The 14,948-nt window shown below is 49.0% G+C and overlaps 7 protein-coding genes across 7 annotated transcripts; 1 reads left to right on the top strand and 6 right to left on the bottom strand.

The window, feature by feature from the left end:
• Nucleotides 1-72: 72 nt before the first annotated feature.
• Nucleotides 73-2,121, top strand: Pdw03_8499 (MFS phosphate transporter, putative; the record flags this gene model as incomplete). The annotated part of the gene is made up of 2 exons (XM_014678150.1): nt 73-557; nt 612-2,121. The coding sequence occupies 2 exons, from the start codon at nt 73-75 to the stop codon at nt 2,119-2,121; spliced, it is 1,995 nt and encodes a 664-aa protein (XP_014533636.1).
• A 773-nt stretch (nt 2,122-2,894) lies between these two features.
• Pdw03_8500 (uncharacterized protein) lies at nt 2,895-3,873 on the bottom strand (the record flags this gene model as incomplete). Its single annotated transcript, XM_066101987.1, has 4 exons — nt 2,895-3,055; nt 3,200-3,290; nt 3,352-3,496; nt 3,560-3,873. The coding sequence occupies 4 exons, from the start codon at nt 3,871-3,873 to the stop codon at nt 2,895-2,897; spliced, it is 711 nt and encodes a 236-aa protein (XP_065957070.1).
• Nucleotides 3,874-4,083: 210 nt separating this feature from the next.
• On the bottom strand, nt 4,084-5,859 carry Pdw03_8501 (DNA repair protein rad9, putative; the record flags this gene model as incomplete). Its single annotated transcript, XM_014678152.1, has 7 exons — nt 4,084-4,110; nt 4,167-4,283; nt 4,349-4,938; nt 4,997-5,212; nt 5,280-5,412; nt 5,505-5,660; nt 5,746-5,859. 7 exons carry the CDS (start codon nt 5,857-5,859, stop codon nt 4,084-4,086), a joined length of 1,353 nt encoding a protein of 450 aa, XP_014533638.1.
• Nucleotides 5,860-7,816: 1,957 nt separating this feature from the next.
• Pdw03_8502 (uncharacterized protein) lies at nt 7,817-8,397 on the bottom strand (the record flags this gene model as incomplete). Its single annotated transcript, XM_066101988.1, has 2 exons — nt 7,817-8,302; nt 8,380-8,397. 2 exons carry the CDS (start codon nt 8,395-8,397, stop codon nt 7,817-7,819), a joined length of 504 nt encoding a protein of 167 aa, XP_065957071.1.
• A 194-nt stretch (nt 8,398-8,591) lies between these two features.
• On the bottom strand, nt 8,592-9,002 carry Pdw03_8503 (putative ATP-dependent protease (CrgA); the record flags this gene model as incomplete). The annotated part of the gene is made up of 1 exon (XM_066101989.1): nt 8,592-9,002. One exon carries the CDS (start codon nt 9,000-9,002, stop codon nt 8,592-8,594), a length of 411 nt encoding a protein of 136 aa, XP_065957072.1.
• Nucleotides 9,003-9,089: 87 nt separating this feature from the next.
• On the bottom strand, nt 9,090-10,599 carry Pdw03_8504 (Zinc finger, RING-type; the record flags this gene model as incomplete). The annotated part of the gene is made up of 4 exons (XM_014678154.2): nt 9,090-9,123; nt 9,178-10,420; nt 10,480-10,518; nt 10,587-10,599. 4 exons carry the CDS (start codon nt 10,597-10,599, stop codon nt 9,090-9,092), a joined length of 1,329 nt encoding a protein of 442 aa, XP_014533640.2.
• Nucleotides 10,600-13,412: 2,813 nt separating this feature from the next.
• On the bottom strand, nt 13,413-14,511 carry Pdw03_8505 (Armadillo-like helical; the record flags this gene model as incomplete). The annotated part of the gene is made up of 3 exons (XM_014678155.2): nt 13,413-13,972; nt 14,048-14,267; nt 14,446-14,511. 3 exons carry the CDS (start codon nt 14,509-14,511, stop codon nt 13,413-13,415), a joined length of 846 nt encoding a protein of 281 aa, XP_014533641.2.
• Nucleotides 14,512-14,948: the final 437 nt, after the last annotated feature.

A 14,948-nucleotide genomic window follows, 5' to 3' on the forward strand; every position in this document is an offset into this window, starting at 1 on the left:
CTCACCAGGAATTGAATCTGTTCCCTATCAAATTCCTTGCTCACACGACACGTTTCAGTGAATACTTTTACTATGACCGACTTTGGTCCTCGTGCCCCTCATGGGCCCGATATGTCAGGAGACCATAACCCGCTGGAGGATATGGACATCCACGAGAAGGGTGCTTTCGATTCCCTCATTCGCCCCGATGACAGCTACACCCCCGAGGGCATCTACTGGGCCGATCTCCCGCTGTGGAAGAAGATCACCTTCGTCACCTCCTACAACAACATGGAGGCAAAGCGAGAGCTGAAGGAAATCTGGGCTATGATCAAGGTGGATCCTCTCTCGCCCGTCTCTTATTACTTCCGCAACATGGTCCTCCCTGGTGCCGGTCTCGGTCTGGAAGGTTACGTGCTTTTCTCTATCGGCAACATCAAGCCTCTCTTCCAAGCAGCCTTCCCTGCTTGCTGGAAACACGCCAAAATTTGCAACAAGCAGTGGATCAACGCCATTGACTACCTCGAGATCATCGGTATTATTGTGGGTCAGATTCTGGTTGGAATCTTGGGTGACTGGTAAGCTGCAATTCTACCGTCCGTGGAAATGAGATTATACTGACGAGGGACTAGGATTGGCCGTCGATGGGGTTTGATCCAGGATGCCGTTATCATGCTTCTTGGTCTTGTCATGTTGACTGCCGCCTGGGGTGTGACCCAGAATGGCTGGATCATCTGTTACGCGTGGTGTCTCTTCATCTACGGTATCGGTGTTGGTGGTGAGTACCCTATGACTGCCACCAGTGGTATGGAAAACGCCGTCGGTTCTGGTAAGGTCTCCACCAAAGAAGATCGCCTGCACCGTGGCCGCAAGGTCACTTCCGCCTTCCTTATGCAGGGCTGGGGCCAGTTCTTCAATCAGGTTCTTCTGATTATTCTTCTGCTTTGCTTCCACCACGGTAGCGGTAACAACCCTTATTCCGAGGTCGCTGTTCAGTGGACCTACCGAGTTTCCTTCGCGATTCCTGCTGTCGGTACTTTGTGGCTTGTTTACTACCGTGCCTACCACATGAAGGCTGCTAGCAAGCAACTCACCGCTGCCAAGAAGAAGGCTTCCGTTACTGGTTACGATGCCCAGTCCCTGAAGCTGACCTTCAAGTACTTCGGATTCCGGATTTTCGCAACTGCTGGCGGCTGGTTCGCCAACGATGTTTTCTTCTACGGCAACAAGCTCTTCCAAAGCGAGTTCATCAAAGTCATTAGTCCCGCATCCAGCTCTGTCATGCCCACCTGGCTGTGGAACTTGGTCAATGTCGGTGTCTCTCTGTGCGGATACTACATGGCCTCTTTCCTGATCGACAACAAGCTGTACGGTCGCAAGTGGATGCAGATCGTTGGTTTCATGCTCTGCTTCGTTCTGTTTGTCGTCCCTGCTTTCCACTTCGACTACTACCGCCGACCCGAGAACATCAAGGCTTTCCAGGCCATGTACTTCCTGAGCTCTTTCTTCAACCAGTTCGGTCCCAACTCGGTCTCCTTCCTGGTCGCTGCTGAGGTTTTCCCCACTCCCATTCGCGCTTCCGCTCACGGCATGTCCGCTGCTTGGGGCAAGGCCGGTGCCCTTCTCGCCGCCGTCCTGTACAACTACATCGATACCCAGACCAAGTTCTACGTTGTGCCTTGGTTTGGTCTGGCTGGTGCCATCATCACTGCGCTCTTCCTTCCCGACACCACTGGTCTGGACTTGAAGGAGCAGGAGCGCCGCTGGCAATATCTCCGTCAGGGTCGCGAGGAAGAGTACCACGGTCCTGCCGTGCACCCCAAGCACCTGTCTTGGTACGAGCGCTACGTCCTGCGTAAGTCCCGCTACTACAATGCCGAACTCGACTACCAACAGAAGGTCGAGGAATACCGCATCGAGTGGGAGAACGCTATGGCCGCCAAGTCCGCCGAGAAGCATGCTGCGGATGCTGTTGACACCGATGACTCCCTTCTCGAGGGTCATGTGCACACCTACTTCCACCGCACCAGCCCTATGTTCAAGGGCATGGAGAAGAATGTGTCTTCCAAGCAGGATACCTTCACCCTGCCTCCGGCTGCGGAGAGCGAGTCTGAGGATGCTTCCAACAATGAGAAGCGCTAAACGGTCACTTTTGCTCGGTCCTCAGGTTATTGCCTGTGATGCGACCATGAAACCATGTCTTTTTTAAGCTAGCTACGAATAATTCCCCCTTTTCAATTTTTCAATCTCTTTTCATAAAACCTGTCATGCACATATACACCAAGTTGCTTTTTGGAACCCATTTTGTGCTCGCAGTATGAACTAGCTTGCATGACTTTTGTTTGACACTTGGAGCGGTCCCCTTGATTAATTAGATGTTGATACCACTTTCTTGGACATTGCTATACAAATGATTCTTGCAAACTTTTCATGAAATTGCAGACTTGTAGTCAATTTTTTTTTTAGAATTGTTGGAATACACAGACTAGAGTTTGCAGCTCTGGCCTGAGGAAGAAAAGCTGACTAACTCCACTTTTTCCACCTGTCTGGATATCGATGTATATGAACCGCACACTTGGTCCAATCTAACGATACCACAATATCAAAGCAGAAGAAGAGCGAAACAAGAATTTTTTTTTTTTTTGAAAACAAATCATGAGACTCTTCGCCTTCGGCTCAAACGGATCGGGCCAACTAGGTATCGACCACGGAGAAGACGTCTCCATACCGACGCAATGTCTCTTCGAGCAGCCAGAGCCATCTCAAGGATCCCAGAGACACACCGTTCTAAACACCAACAACGCGGTTGACTCTGAAATCATGACAATCGCAGCAGGCGGAAACCACACTCTCCTTTTAACCACCAGCGGCTCCATCTACGCCGCCGGCTGCAATTCAGACGGACGGTGCGGGCCTCACAGGACAAACAAAAATCCAAAAGAGCCCGAGTCCGACATCAAGGGAGGAAACATCCTGCGCTTTCGTCGGGTGATTCTGTCAGATGCTGTCTCCAACACAGAGGTATCCCAGTTCAAACATGTCTCTGCGACGTGGGAGGGCACGATTGCTGTGGCTTCTGTTCCACGAATCAGCGGCAATGACGTCGTTCATGGACACGCTCCTGAAACAGAAGATCGAGTCTTCGTGCTTGGCTCCTCGCCTAAAGGCGAACTGGGTCTAGGACTGGACACCCCCGCCCCCGTGCCGGGTACGTGTATACCTTCCTTCCCGCCAGCGGGGTTGAGGATCACAGCGCTGGCGAGCGGGGTGGCGCATTCAGTTACCGTGCTCTCGAATGGGGATGTCTGTGGCTGGGGCGGGGCGCGGAAGGGTCAACTTGGGAAAGAGAATCGAGGGGCTAGGATTGCTTACTCTCCTGTTCGGATTTGTGTGCCGTTTTTTGCGGAGGCTGTTGCTTGCGGGAGGGAGTTTACGGTTGTTTCGGGGCAAGGAAGGTTTGTTGTTCTTGGGGATGGGGGGAATCGGTGGGGTATATTGGGTGTGCCAGAGAGTTTGTCTTTGCGCGCAGAGTCCGATGGTGTTGAGGATGGAGGTCTACATGGAGATGGAGATCATTTACAGGACGACGAGCAATGGGATTGTGGGTGCAGGGGCACTGTTCATTATCGCTATACTGGCATTGCGGCTAGTTGGCATGGGGTTTATGTCCATGCTGCACCTGGGCTGGGACGAGTGGAACCATCGATGCCGAATGCACAGATAGACCCTGCTTCTGATTCGGTCAGTGGTTCGATTGTTGCTTGGGGACGCAATGATCGAGGCCAACTTCCACCGCCAGATCTTCCGACTCCTGTTAAACTCGCTGTTGGTAGTGAGCATGCCATCGCTCTCTTGGGAGATGGTCGAGTGGCGGCGTTTGGATGGGGCGAGCATGGGAATTGTGGACCTGATACAGATTCCCAGGGGAATGTGGCGGGTACATTTACTGTGATTTCGCTTCCTGAAGCTGTGGGCGCGGATAGGAAGGTTGTCGGGGTTGGAGCGGGGTGTGCGACTAGCTGGATGATTATAACATGATCACCTCTGTGATCAAGGAGTGCCGGGAGTTGCTGACAAAGGTACCGTCCTTGACAGGGGGTGTGCTCAGTCGAAAAGACCATAGTGGCGAACCTATCAACTATCAGCATACGCGTAACAGAGTCTCGCCAGAGCCGGAATTTACATACCTGAGACAAACGCTGTGTAGGCGGAAGACCCATCTCCTCGTCTGTATCCTCGGCATGAGAACCATCCTGTTTCGAGAACGAAGGCTCGGCGTCGCGAATCGATGCTCCGAATGCGTCCTGGGTGTTTGGTTAGCCCACCCAATTTTTGCCACCGTTGAAAAAAAAAAAAGGATACAATATACCTGTGTTCCCGACGCATCCCATCCAAGAATATCCTGGGGCTCCTCCTCTTCATTCATCTCATCCCACTGCCGGTCATCATCAGCAGGTACGAAAAGGCTATCGAAATCCATTGAAAGGCCAGACGCCGCTGGTCGATCTGCGCTGGCCCTCTGGCTCAGATTCTCCTGCGTGGATGATCCATTGAGAGGACGGATCGATCTGCTTCGCGGTGGCGGCGGGGGCATCTGCGTACTTGGTGTCACCGCTGGGCGAGTATCGCGCGGCCTGGCTGTTGAGATTGGGATAGGCGTGGGCGTTTGTCGTGGGATTGTCGCTCGTGATGATGTGGGGACGTCATCGCTATCTGCCTGGCCGCGGGTCATGACTGTGAATTCTGCGTTGATGCCTTCGAATCGGTATTCGAGTTGCAGAGGCTTGCAGGGTCGAGTATACCGTGCTGTTACGGTGGCATTTGCCGTTTCGGCATGCGAAACGACGGCTTTGAAGTCTTTTAGGTTGATCGCGACGTGCATGTTCTCTTCGACCAAGTATTTTTGGAAATCGCGCTTGTCTGCTGCTACGGATGTATGGACTGGGTGTTTAAGTACTTCTGGTTGGGTGTTGGTCAAGGAAACTCTTAAGACTTGATGAAGGAGAACGCGACATACCTTTGCCCTCCATGATCTTTGTTGTGAAGCTTGTGAACACCGCTCTGCCAGAATCAGAGTACATGTCCAGCTGCTCTGCAGATAAGCTGAAATGCTCAATGAGTTGCCTGAGAAACCGTGGATCAGCAGTCCACATGCTGGTAGCTTTGGATTTGTCGAAAACGGCATGCTGAATTGCCGCCGGTTCGTAGGTCAGCTTGTATGACTTGATCACGCCTAGATAGGGGGTCAAAGATATACAATTTAAGCTAGGAAACACAGGCCTATGCAGGGGGTGTCTTACCTAGTCCGCATATCATCTTCACTGTTAGTCGACACTCGGTTTGCTGCATATCTTCATGCAACTCCATCTCACAGCGTTCAACGGCTGTGTCCTTATTTTTGTCAATTCTTCCGCGGAATATGGAGAGAAGTGCCTAGATTCGATATCAGCATTAAGCGAGGAAGATGGTCATCCGTAAAATGCTGTAGGATACAAATCCCAAAGGGGGAAAGTCTATATCCTCACTTTGATATAGATCTGGCAGAAGAACCGGTCCAGCGAAACACTGCCACTCCTTCCACCACTGCTGGAGTTGAAAGAATACGCCTCAAAGAAAATCCCCTTCTCGAACGCGAAGGAAGCAAACCCTGTCTTGGTGGAATTGAGCGCACTGAAGCGGAGCTGGGGTATAGTTAGCTCGAACATTTCATTTGCTGACTTCCAGGATATGAACCAAACCTATCTACTCAAAGGTACGATAACTTACGATGTCAGGCTCTGCTTCGATAGCGACGGTTTCGCTGAACTTGGATAGGCATATCAAGGCGTCGTGGAGCCGGACTAAGGCCGGCGGGCCTAGAGACAAGGAGAGCGAGATCATGGCTGCGTTGGTGCTTTTCGGCCTCTTTATGAGTGTCAAATAGATTCAAATATCGTCTTGGCCAGTCCAAGTCTATTTTCCTATCTCATTGAGCTTATGGCGCGCTATTGGGTGTTCGAGATTGGATCGAAGAAGACGCGGACCATTCCACGAGATTACATAATCCGGCCTCCGGTCCACGGGCCCTGGAGTTGGGAATAGCGGCACCTTCGTACAATGGATTGTTCTTCTGATTTCAGAATACAGTTAAATCCATATGTGATGAACTGATTGACACGCGGTGAGAAATTCGTTCTGTTCAGGTATTCGTAAAAGTCAGGTCCCACATCTACTACCTGTCGTATGTAGGATGGAGCATTTCTGGGCCACATACAAATTCAAACTCTAACAAAGTGCCTAATATCACTTCTGCTGTTACATCCCTAAATTCCTCACTTTGACTCTGTACTAGCCTATCATGTCTATTCAGCGCACTTGTGTGAACCAGGTTGAATTCGCCTTTCCGCAGAGTCAGGTGACCCTCTCGTCAAGGTACTTAATCGGTCAATGGAAAATGGAAAATCACGTGAAAGAGCCTCAAGACAGCGAATTTTGTATGGGAGGAATGATAAACTCACGAGGTTTGTAGCGACGAGGAAAAACTCGGAATTCCGATGGCGGATTAAATGAAGCACAGGTGGTGTTAAAATCGGGTCTTTCTTCCATCCACATTCGTTATAAATAGGTTTAACGACCCTCCCTATGGAGTCCTTGAGAGTCCCATCGTATTCGAGAATTCAAGTTAGAGCCAAAAGTAGGTTTAACCTAGTGAGAACACAAAAACACCCACGGTGACGAGAATTGTCAGATTTTCATATCTAAATACCGGTATCTTTCGATCGTAGATGGTGATGTTGATCATATCTGAATTGCCAATTCAGATGTTGTATCTAATTCCCAGCCATCGGAGAACGCTAGATGGTCTCCAGGGCTATCACAACCGTAACTTGCTTGGTAGTATATGTTGTACTCCGTATCTGCATTGCACAAAGAGATTGGGATCATTGGATATTAAGGTAGTATTACTAGGAGAAGATGGCGTACGCTAGTGGATACTAGCCACATACTAGCGTATACTCTTTCGTTCTAGTTAGCTTGTTCTGGGTTTATTCCGTTGATGTTTAATCTACAACATAAGACAAGGCGCACAAAATGGCAAACGGATCATCATATATCATTGAGCTAAATAACTGCCAGCGAGCAGATTTAGTCTGAAAAGATTGGACTCTTTTTGGAGTTCTAATAACCTACAACATACTCCATCGTAGGAACTGTTGAACTGTCCTTTTTTTTTAAAAAAAAAATCTACCACATCATAAATGCACCACCAACGATCGTAAGGGGTCACTTTTTGGCCCACTTCTTATCAACATCGTGTCTCACAAATGCACGCTGGTGACTACCTCTGATTTTCCTAAAGGGCAGTCTAGTTGCGGTCGCTCTCGTCCTTGCATTCATAATTTTCAAGTCTTCAACTCGGAAGCGATCAATTTGTTGCGAAATCGCTAAGCCAAGCAGGAGCAAAAAAAGTAGGTCTGAGCCATCGGACTCTTGACAATCTAATTTAGAATGGGAAACAGAGTGCCTAAATACCCATTTGGGCTTAGAAGTGGTGCCTTGTTGCCTGATAGTTAATTTGCATTAAATTGCATAGAGCGGTGTACCAGGCGTCCAAGAAGCAGAACCAGGCATCAAGGCACAAAAATTGACTTTCCAGGTCTCTATATTGTACACTGCTCCGATAGACTCGAACACTTCGTACTTCAATCGAGATGGTCCACAGGTAGCGAGATCGGATTTTTTGGAAACTCCGCGGACTTTGAACGCCAGTTTCCATCTCCGTATCTCCACGAGAATAGATTGCATGGTAGTAACACAAGAGTAACGGGGAATTGAAATATGCTTGGGAGTGAACTCATCATAGAGGCGCTTGTTCGCGGACATCTGGCGATCGTCCAGCCGGTCTGTGGTAGCGAGAAGGATTAAACCGGTGCACACGGTGAAGACGTGTGTGGCTCGATCGAGCAGCTGACTGATTCGCCGGAATAGCATCGGGTCCCAAACCAACAGGAATATGCCGAGGCCACCTGGGATGAAGCTTCGGCGAGAGGGAGAGGACTCCCCAAAAGCCATTGACATTTTTGATTGAGGTTTCGATGGCTTTGGTTGGGGTGAAGGGGGGGGGGAGTTTGACCAAACCCACTGTGCAGTAGTCACACCAGGGAACATTTGCCCCCAAGGGCCCGAAGAGATCGAAGGCTCGAATTCGTTGTACACGAGAGATAAGATGCGGCGATTGGTGGGCCGTTTGCTTCCTAGTTTGTTGTAATTTAGTCAATTGGATGGAACAGGAACGTCCAAGCGGCTCAGCCCGATCCCTGCTCGTTTCGAGGTTGGTGCTAATCTGTGATATTTAATGCATCAGAATCCATGGATGAAGGAAATAACTGGTAAGGACCATTAGAACTTGTAACTTCTGACATTTTGTGGTATCAGCATGTCGAGCCTCAATGAAGACCTGCATATACAACAGTTTTAGATAAAGTGGTAGATGATGACGAACAAAAAAAGCAAAACAGAGATATTGTAAAGTTTCATCAAAAGAGGGTATATTGCTTGTAAGGTAGCAGATGATAAAAGGATCAGCACCAAAGTGAGGTAAAAATTTGGGGATTGAAACATGTCGGATTACACTATCCAACACCAGGAGCGTTTCCTGTGACGGGTCGTCCCTCGGCGTCATCTCGTGCATTTTCCTCTGCAGTATTCGTGTTGGGAATAGGCTCTCTATTCAAGCCACGGTCTTGCTCCCTATTCCGCTGGGGCAAGGGCTGCGGAAACTGCATTTCTAGAAACCGTCGCCGGCGTCTTCCGCTTCGAACAGCATGCAAGAAATTAACCCCAACCTGGGCGAGGAAAATCGCTAGAAAAGCGCCAATCACAAACCACTGAGAGACAAATGTTTCATTGTTCTGCTCTTGTTGGCCAACGTCGCGAGTTTGATCATGTTCGTTGGGTGTTTGCGAGCTGATCTCAGGGAACGATATTCTGGAGCCACCAAATGAAACCGAGACCGAGAAAGACAACGGTGTCAATGATGTCATTACGTTCGGTGATGTCGAGGTGAGTAGTCCTGATAAGGGCCTAGATAATAGAGGGATGATGCAAAACATGAGGAGAGGGACGGATAGTCATAAGACAGAATAAAGTGATGAGCGAGTAGACCTAATCGAAAACGTTAGAACAGGATCTAACAGTGAGAAGGGATTTTAAGCCTACCAGTCTCGGGCCTCAAGCCGTCTCGCCCATTTTGCCGAAATTTTCAGTCTTTCTCGAACACTTGTAGCGGCGAGTATGGGATATTTCTCTTCTTCGGAGATGGGCAAAATGCTTGCAAACCACCATGGAAAGCGGGCTGCATCTGTGGGGACAGGCCCGTATGCTAGCATGACGCGTGGATGCAGCCAAGGTGCCCCAGATCTTCGCTGATTGCTGATGAACTCTCTCGCCGAAAGGAGCAATTGTTGAGTTGACATTGAGTCCAACGGGAGATCGGATTCATTTCCCTCTGGCAGAGGATTTATAGTGTCTCTTGACGTCTCTATTGACTCAAGCCGCTCCTCCTCAGCGAGTGCGATATCATCTACGCGCTCTGTCTTGGCAACATAATAGCCATCCAGCATCCCCGAGTCGACGATCTTGAACCGCGACACGCCTGTAGCCACCACAAGACTGCGGCCATCTGGAAGAAGCTCGTATCGCTCGATCATCAAGAGCGTTCCATATTGCACGAACGGCACATCATCCAGTTGGCCGGGAAGGACCCGGCCTTGCCGGTTGTACATGACCATGCCGAACTTTCCATTTCCATTTGCAAGAACCCGCCGAATCATAAGTCGGTACCGGGGCTCGAAGATATGAAGGAAAGTCGGCATCGTTGGGAATGATAGCGTGCACACAAAAAGAGGCAAGTTCTTCTCATAATCCGGGCCTATCTCATCTTGGGCGCTGGCCTCCCGCCTGACTGAGATTTGGTCGAGGAAGAAGTAGTCGATCAGTCGCGCCATAGTCTTATTTATAGGCTCTAATTGTATATCATTCGGCATACCTATCTTTCGGCGACAAATAGGGCACAGATCAGTATGGTCCAAGACCCGCGCGACACATTTTTGGCAGAAAGTGTGGCCACAAGGTGTGGTCATCGGATCCAGGACGAGTGCATAGCAAACCTGGCAGTCTAGCTCGGTGCGGAGACTATCTCGTAGTGTTTGAAAGTCAATGAGATCCTGTGCTTCTGTGCTTTCGACTGGAGTTGTAGACTCTCCATAGATAACCTCGGATGCATCAGACGGGAATCGGCCTTCCAGTGCCATGCTATAGATCCCCCGCAGCCATCCGTGCTGCCGCAGTTGTCCACTTCCGTTTTGATTCCTCCCATCGGCCTTCCACTGCAGTAATGGTCTGTCATCCTCGGACCAATCTTTGTTTGCCTCTGACCCCAGAATTTCTTCAAATAGTCCGACTAGCTTCCCGAGCAACACGTCAGCACCACAATCTCCAACACAATGGTCCCCAACACACGCTTTATTTCCTTTCCAAAAGCATGTAAATTCCTGGTCCCTGCCCTCGGCCACGGGGTAAGTAATGCCTATTCGTGGCCGAAAGGCAGGTAAACATTCCCGACAGACCGAATTCCCGCATGGTAACCGAAGCGGACTTCGCAAAGGGCGGGAGCAGTGTTGGCACTGGATCAACTGGATGACGAGATGAGGCAGATATGCTGTATCGCTAGTTGTATGCTCTTCCGAGCTGGAGATATCCGAGGTCTCCATAACGGTTAGAGTCGGGATGGAGTCAGCGTCGGTCAGGTGTGTCGGGGACAGGGACTCGGCTGCATCTTTTGTTACACTGTAGTCCACAAGTAGAAAACGCAGTTAATAGGTAAAAGAGAAAAAACATAAGGATAAGTAATGAAGTTCGGGGTTGAGGGATCCGCTATCAGCAGGTGTCAGGTGCGGGTCAACTTTAGATAATCGGATTTGTGACCATCCATGGATCAACGGTCAAGTGTCGCAGTACATCTTGTACAGCATTCGAACTAGTGTTCATTGAGGTACGTACACATGCGGATACTTATGTCGTTTAGCCATTGAGATGATGATCCGCCCCTTTATGCCGGTATTCGTCACGTGATGGCGTTTCACATATAAATCAGCCTCCCGTGCTCCTTCCATCAATGCTTCCTTCCCAACTGATGCAGGTTTTGTTGGCCGCTATGACCTGCTTGATAAGCTTGAACATCTGCTGTTCTCCTCGGACCAACAACACAAGATTGCTATCACCGGGCTTGGTGGTGTTGGAAAAATATAAGCTACAATGAAAACTGCGCATCGAACGCAAGCGAGGCGACGGGAATGCTCTATTTTTTTTGGATTCCAGTAACAAACGTTAGAACTATTGAACGGACATACCATCAAATTGACCCCAAACTACGAACACTCGGACTAAAAAGACCACCAAGCGGATGCTAAGAAACTAACTTCGGGATTACCTAAACAATAGGAACGTCGGCCAGTGGCTGTTGATGTATATGACAATGCCGATGACATCAACATGTGACTTTACAAAACTACCAGCAAAATATTGAGCGTCAGGGATTAAGAAACCATGTTCCTTGGAACAGTATGAGCAGCTTGCTTTTCACCACGCGTTGAAAGAAGGCTGTCTTTTACCCCAACAAGAACTCCTTGGCTGCACTGTCTGACTATCTATCCCTATTTTCGGAGCGAAAGAGCAATGTGATTGTCTGCTAAGCGAAGATTTTCATGGTAATAGGTGAACTCGCGACATAAATGAATCTAGTGGCCACGACATAGCTTATATCCATCGAGCAAATACAGAGCACCTCATCACTAGCGGCTGAGATTTTGTTGTTCACGGCCTGCATAGAGCCGATAGGAATCTCAAAGTCGCATTTGCTACAAGATCTATCTAAACGGTGACCGACTAGCGTTCCGATTTGCTCTTGCGGTGGCATCTCAAGCTAACGTCCAGATCGGCGAGGCCGTTGAGCTGCCTGCATATTTATGCTAGGATCTGATTACAGAACACCCTGGCTAATGGGCAACATGACCTACTGGCATCCCAGCATGCGCTGGCAATGGCAGATCAGCCGTATCAATACCGATATCACTATCAGTTCAAAAGACAACGGGACTGATTATTCTGCTTCTCCACAAATGTTTCGAATCAAGATAGATCTATAGAAACTCTCATCTGATAGATCAATTAGTATACCTCAACAAGAGTAGTCGGCAGCTTGTGCGGCACTGTCTAATTTTTAATGGTGGTCTTTTTTTTTAAAACACCTCCTCCCCCTTCTCAGTTTTATGGAAAAAGCAAGGGAAAGTGTGAGCCAAGAAGATATGTTTTCTGTGCTAAGTCAGGGAAAATTACTCAAGGGGAGGAGATATAAGGGAAGAACCTGAAAGCTAATAGCACTGAGTTCCTCAGTAGTCGCCATGAACTGCAATAGCCATTTTTCCCATGTCCAAATTACCTTGCAAAGCATACGAAGGGGGAGATTGAAGAGAAAGGAATATGTCGGGTTCGAGGAAAAGTTTGTCTTTAATACTACAGTCGCAAACAACCAGACATGCATTGATCCTTCGGATCATCACCTTCGATTAGAAACCCAACTTCTCCTTTTGAACTTTTCGGGGTTTGGTCGAGTCCAACCTATTCTTTCTACAATATTGCCCGTACGACGACTTGGGTGAAGTGAAGCTCCTAGGCCTATTTCTAGAATCTTGTTAAACATAGCCGCTAGCCCTAAATTTGAAAATTCTGTTCCTCCCAAAGGCTGCTAGAGTATGAGCCCAGCTGACCCTAGCGTGACGGTATCTCCCAAAAAGGATGGGAACTTGTCTCGGAAATCGCGTACATCGAACTACAAAAGTGACCAAATGGCTGTGATCGGTCTCGGTTTATTCAGCCCCGGTTAAGAAGACTCACGTGGCAGGGATTGCTCCCTGTTTTGAGGGTTGTCCCCGTTATTAGACTCGAAAAGGTTGTGACAAGTTAGAACAGTCGGGGTAAGATTGCCTATGATTGAAGCTTTTGTTGCCTATTCGACAGATACTTAGACTAGCTAATTAAATTAGATAACCATACAAAGGATCTACTTTCCCTAGCTTTCTCTCTGTATCTCACAGCACTTTCCCTCGGTTTTCTACTGTGAGAGATCTTTTTCGGTGATCCACAGAGGTTGACACTCATTTGGTCTAAAGATGCCACAGTCATGTACACGAGCCTCTTCGGGGATGAGTGCGGCCTGTGACCTGGTGGCCTCCTGCAATATTGTGGTGGCTGGTAGACAGAGCAGAAGATTGTTGTCGAGAACTTTGTGGGCAAGTGCCTCTGCATTCTCTTGCCTCAGGGCAAGACTATAGCCCTACTCCAGCTTCATTTAAACTTCTGACAAAAGAGCCACGGGGACGCATTTAAAAAAACCCTTATATTGGAGGTGCTAGTCGCAATAGATCCAAAGCCCTTCGCCGCAAGTTTGCATCACGACACCTCAACACGGTCCTGGCGAGAGGGACGCCCACACTCATCTCAAAGGTGAATGGTGATCTAACACCATTTGGACCTGCTGAGGCATCAAGAATCAGCCTAGACTGCTCGACGATAGTAACGAAGTCTACAAAATGGACATCGAAAACGGTTTCCTGTTCCCTTAGGCATCCTGTCACAGTAATCAAAGCAGCAGCATGATATGTGAGCAGGATAGGGTCTGGGTGTGTGGGGACGGAGCTGTTTCTGTGGAAAAGCTTGGTGTATGCTCGATGCCATTCAGCGAGACGGGCTCGGAGCGCTTCTTGTTTTGTGACCATTTCTGGGCTTACAGAAGACTCGGTACCAAATACCCTGAGGTGCAAGTTCGCCTCGCGATCAAAGAGGATGATTTCTGCAGCGAGGGAGTGCATGATGGTTCTTGCAGAATCGATAGATGCGAAGTCAGAGCTCAGGTCTGTTTCTACAAAGGTCAAAAGTTCAATAGGAAACTGAGTCCCTGAAATGGTTAGAGAACTTGTTCCTAGTCGTATGAATAAGGGGACAATGCTGCGTTCCAGCAAATCAGCCTTACTAATGGATACTTCTTCATGGCTGATTTGGACACGGAGGTCAAGTATCAAAGCAATGCCCTGTCGGTAGAGCTCCAAGGCCTTTTCCATATGTCCTTGAATTGTCTCCACGCAGATAAATAGTGCGCAGCTGATGAGTGCAATGTACAGATCTGCGCTGCCTCGCTGGATCTGTGAATAGACGCTAGAGATTGATCGCGAGTACCATGCCAATGCATCGTGCTGAGCATGATTGAGCAAAAATGGCTTTTTTTCGGCGATCCGTCAAACAAATGAAAGTCCACGCACTGCTTCGGATTCTCGTACAATGTGCTAGTTGCAATCTTTGCATCCCACACTGCGGGCACACTGCGGCAGAGCTGTGGAATAACCCCGGTCCAGAAATCTACATTTATTCCACCTGCGAGATGTTGGGACACATGCTGGAAGTAGTATTCAAATGCGCGACACTCTCGTCGTCCTGCATCTTGAGAAAATGACAGTGCATGGCCGGGTGTGAAAGCAGATCGCGTAGAGGGAGCCCAGGGAGATGCCCCTCTGCTCTCATGTTCACACTTCCGTCCGGTGCTTGAGCAACGAAGGCAATTCGGCTTCTCCCCGCCACATTTGACTCTTCGGATTCTGGTCGGCGGTCAGAGCTTTAACTCCGAAAATCGAGATTTGGCTGCCCCTATACGGCGGTTCATATCTCAAGCAAATGGGTGAAGGCATAGAAGCTCGGGTCCTGTTGATGTGCCCATGTGGTTGCAAAGCACGAAACCCGATCTACGACACTCAGCAGGACTTTGACCGCCCTCATAATGCGGCAGCCATCGGGTAACATCTACGCTCAGTTATGACAGATAAAACTAGACAGCCACCTCGACAGGCCAACAAATACCTTGTACCTACCCTGGTAGGCAG

The sequence above is a fragment of the Penicillium digitatum genome, chromosome 3, assembly GCF_016767815.1.
Source record: "Penicillium digitatum chromosome 3, complete sequence".
NCBI lineage: Eukaryota > Fungi > Ascomycota > Eurotiomycetes > Eurotiales > Aspergillaceae > Penicillium > Penicillium digitatum.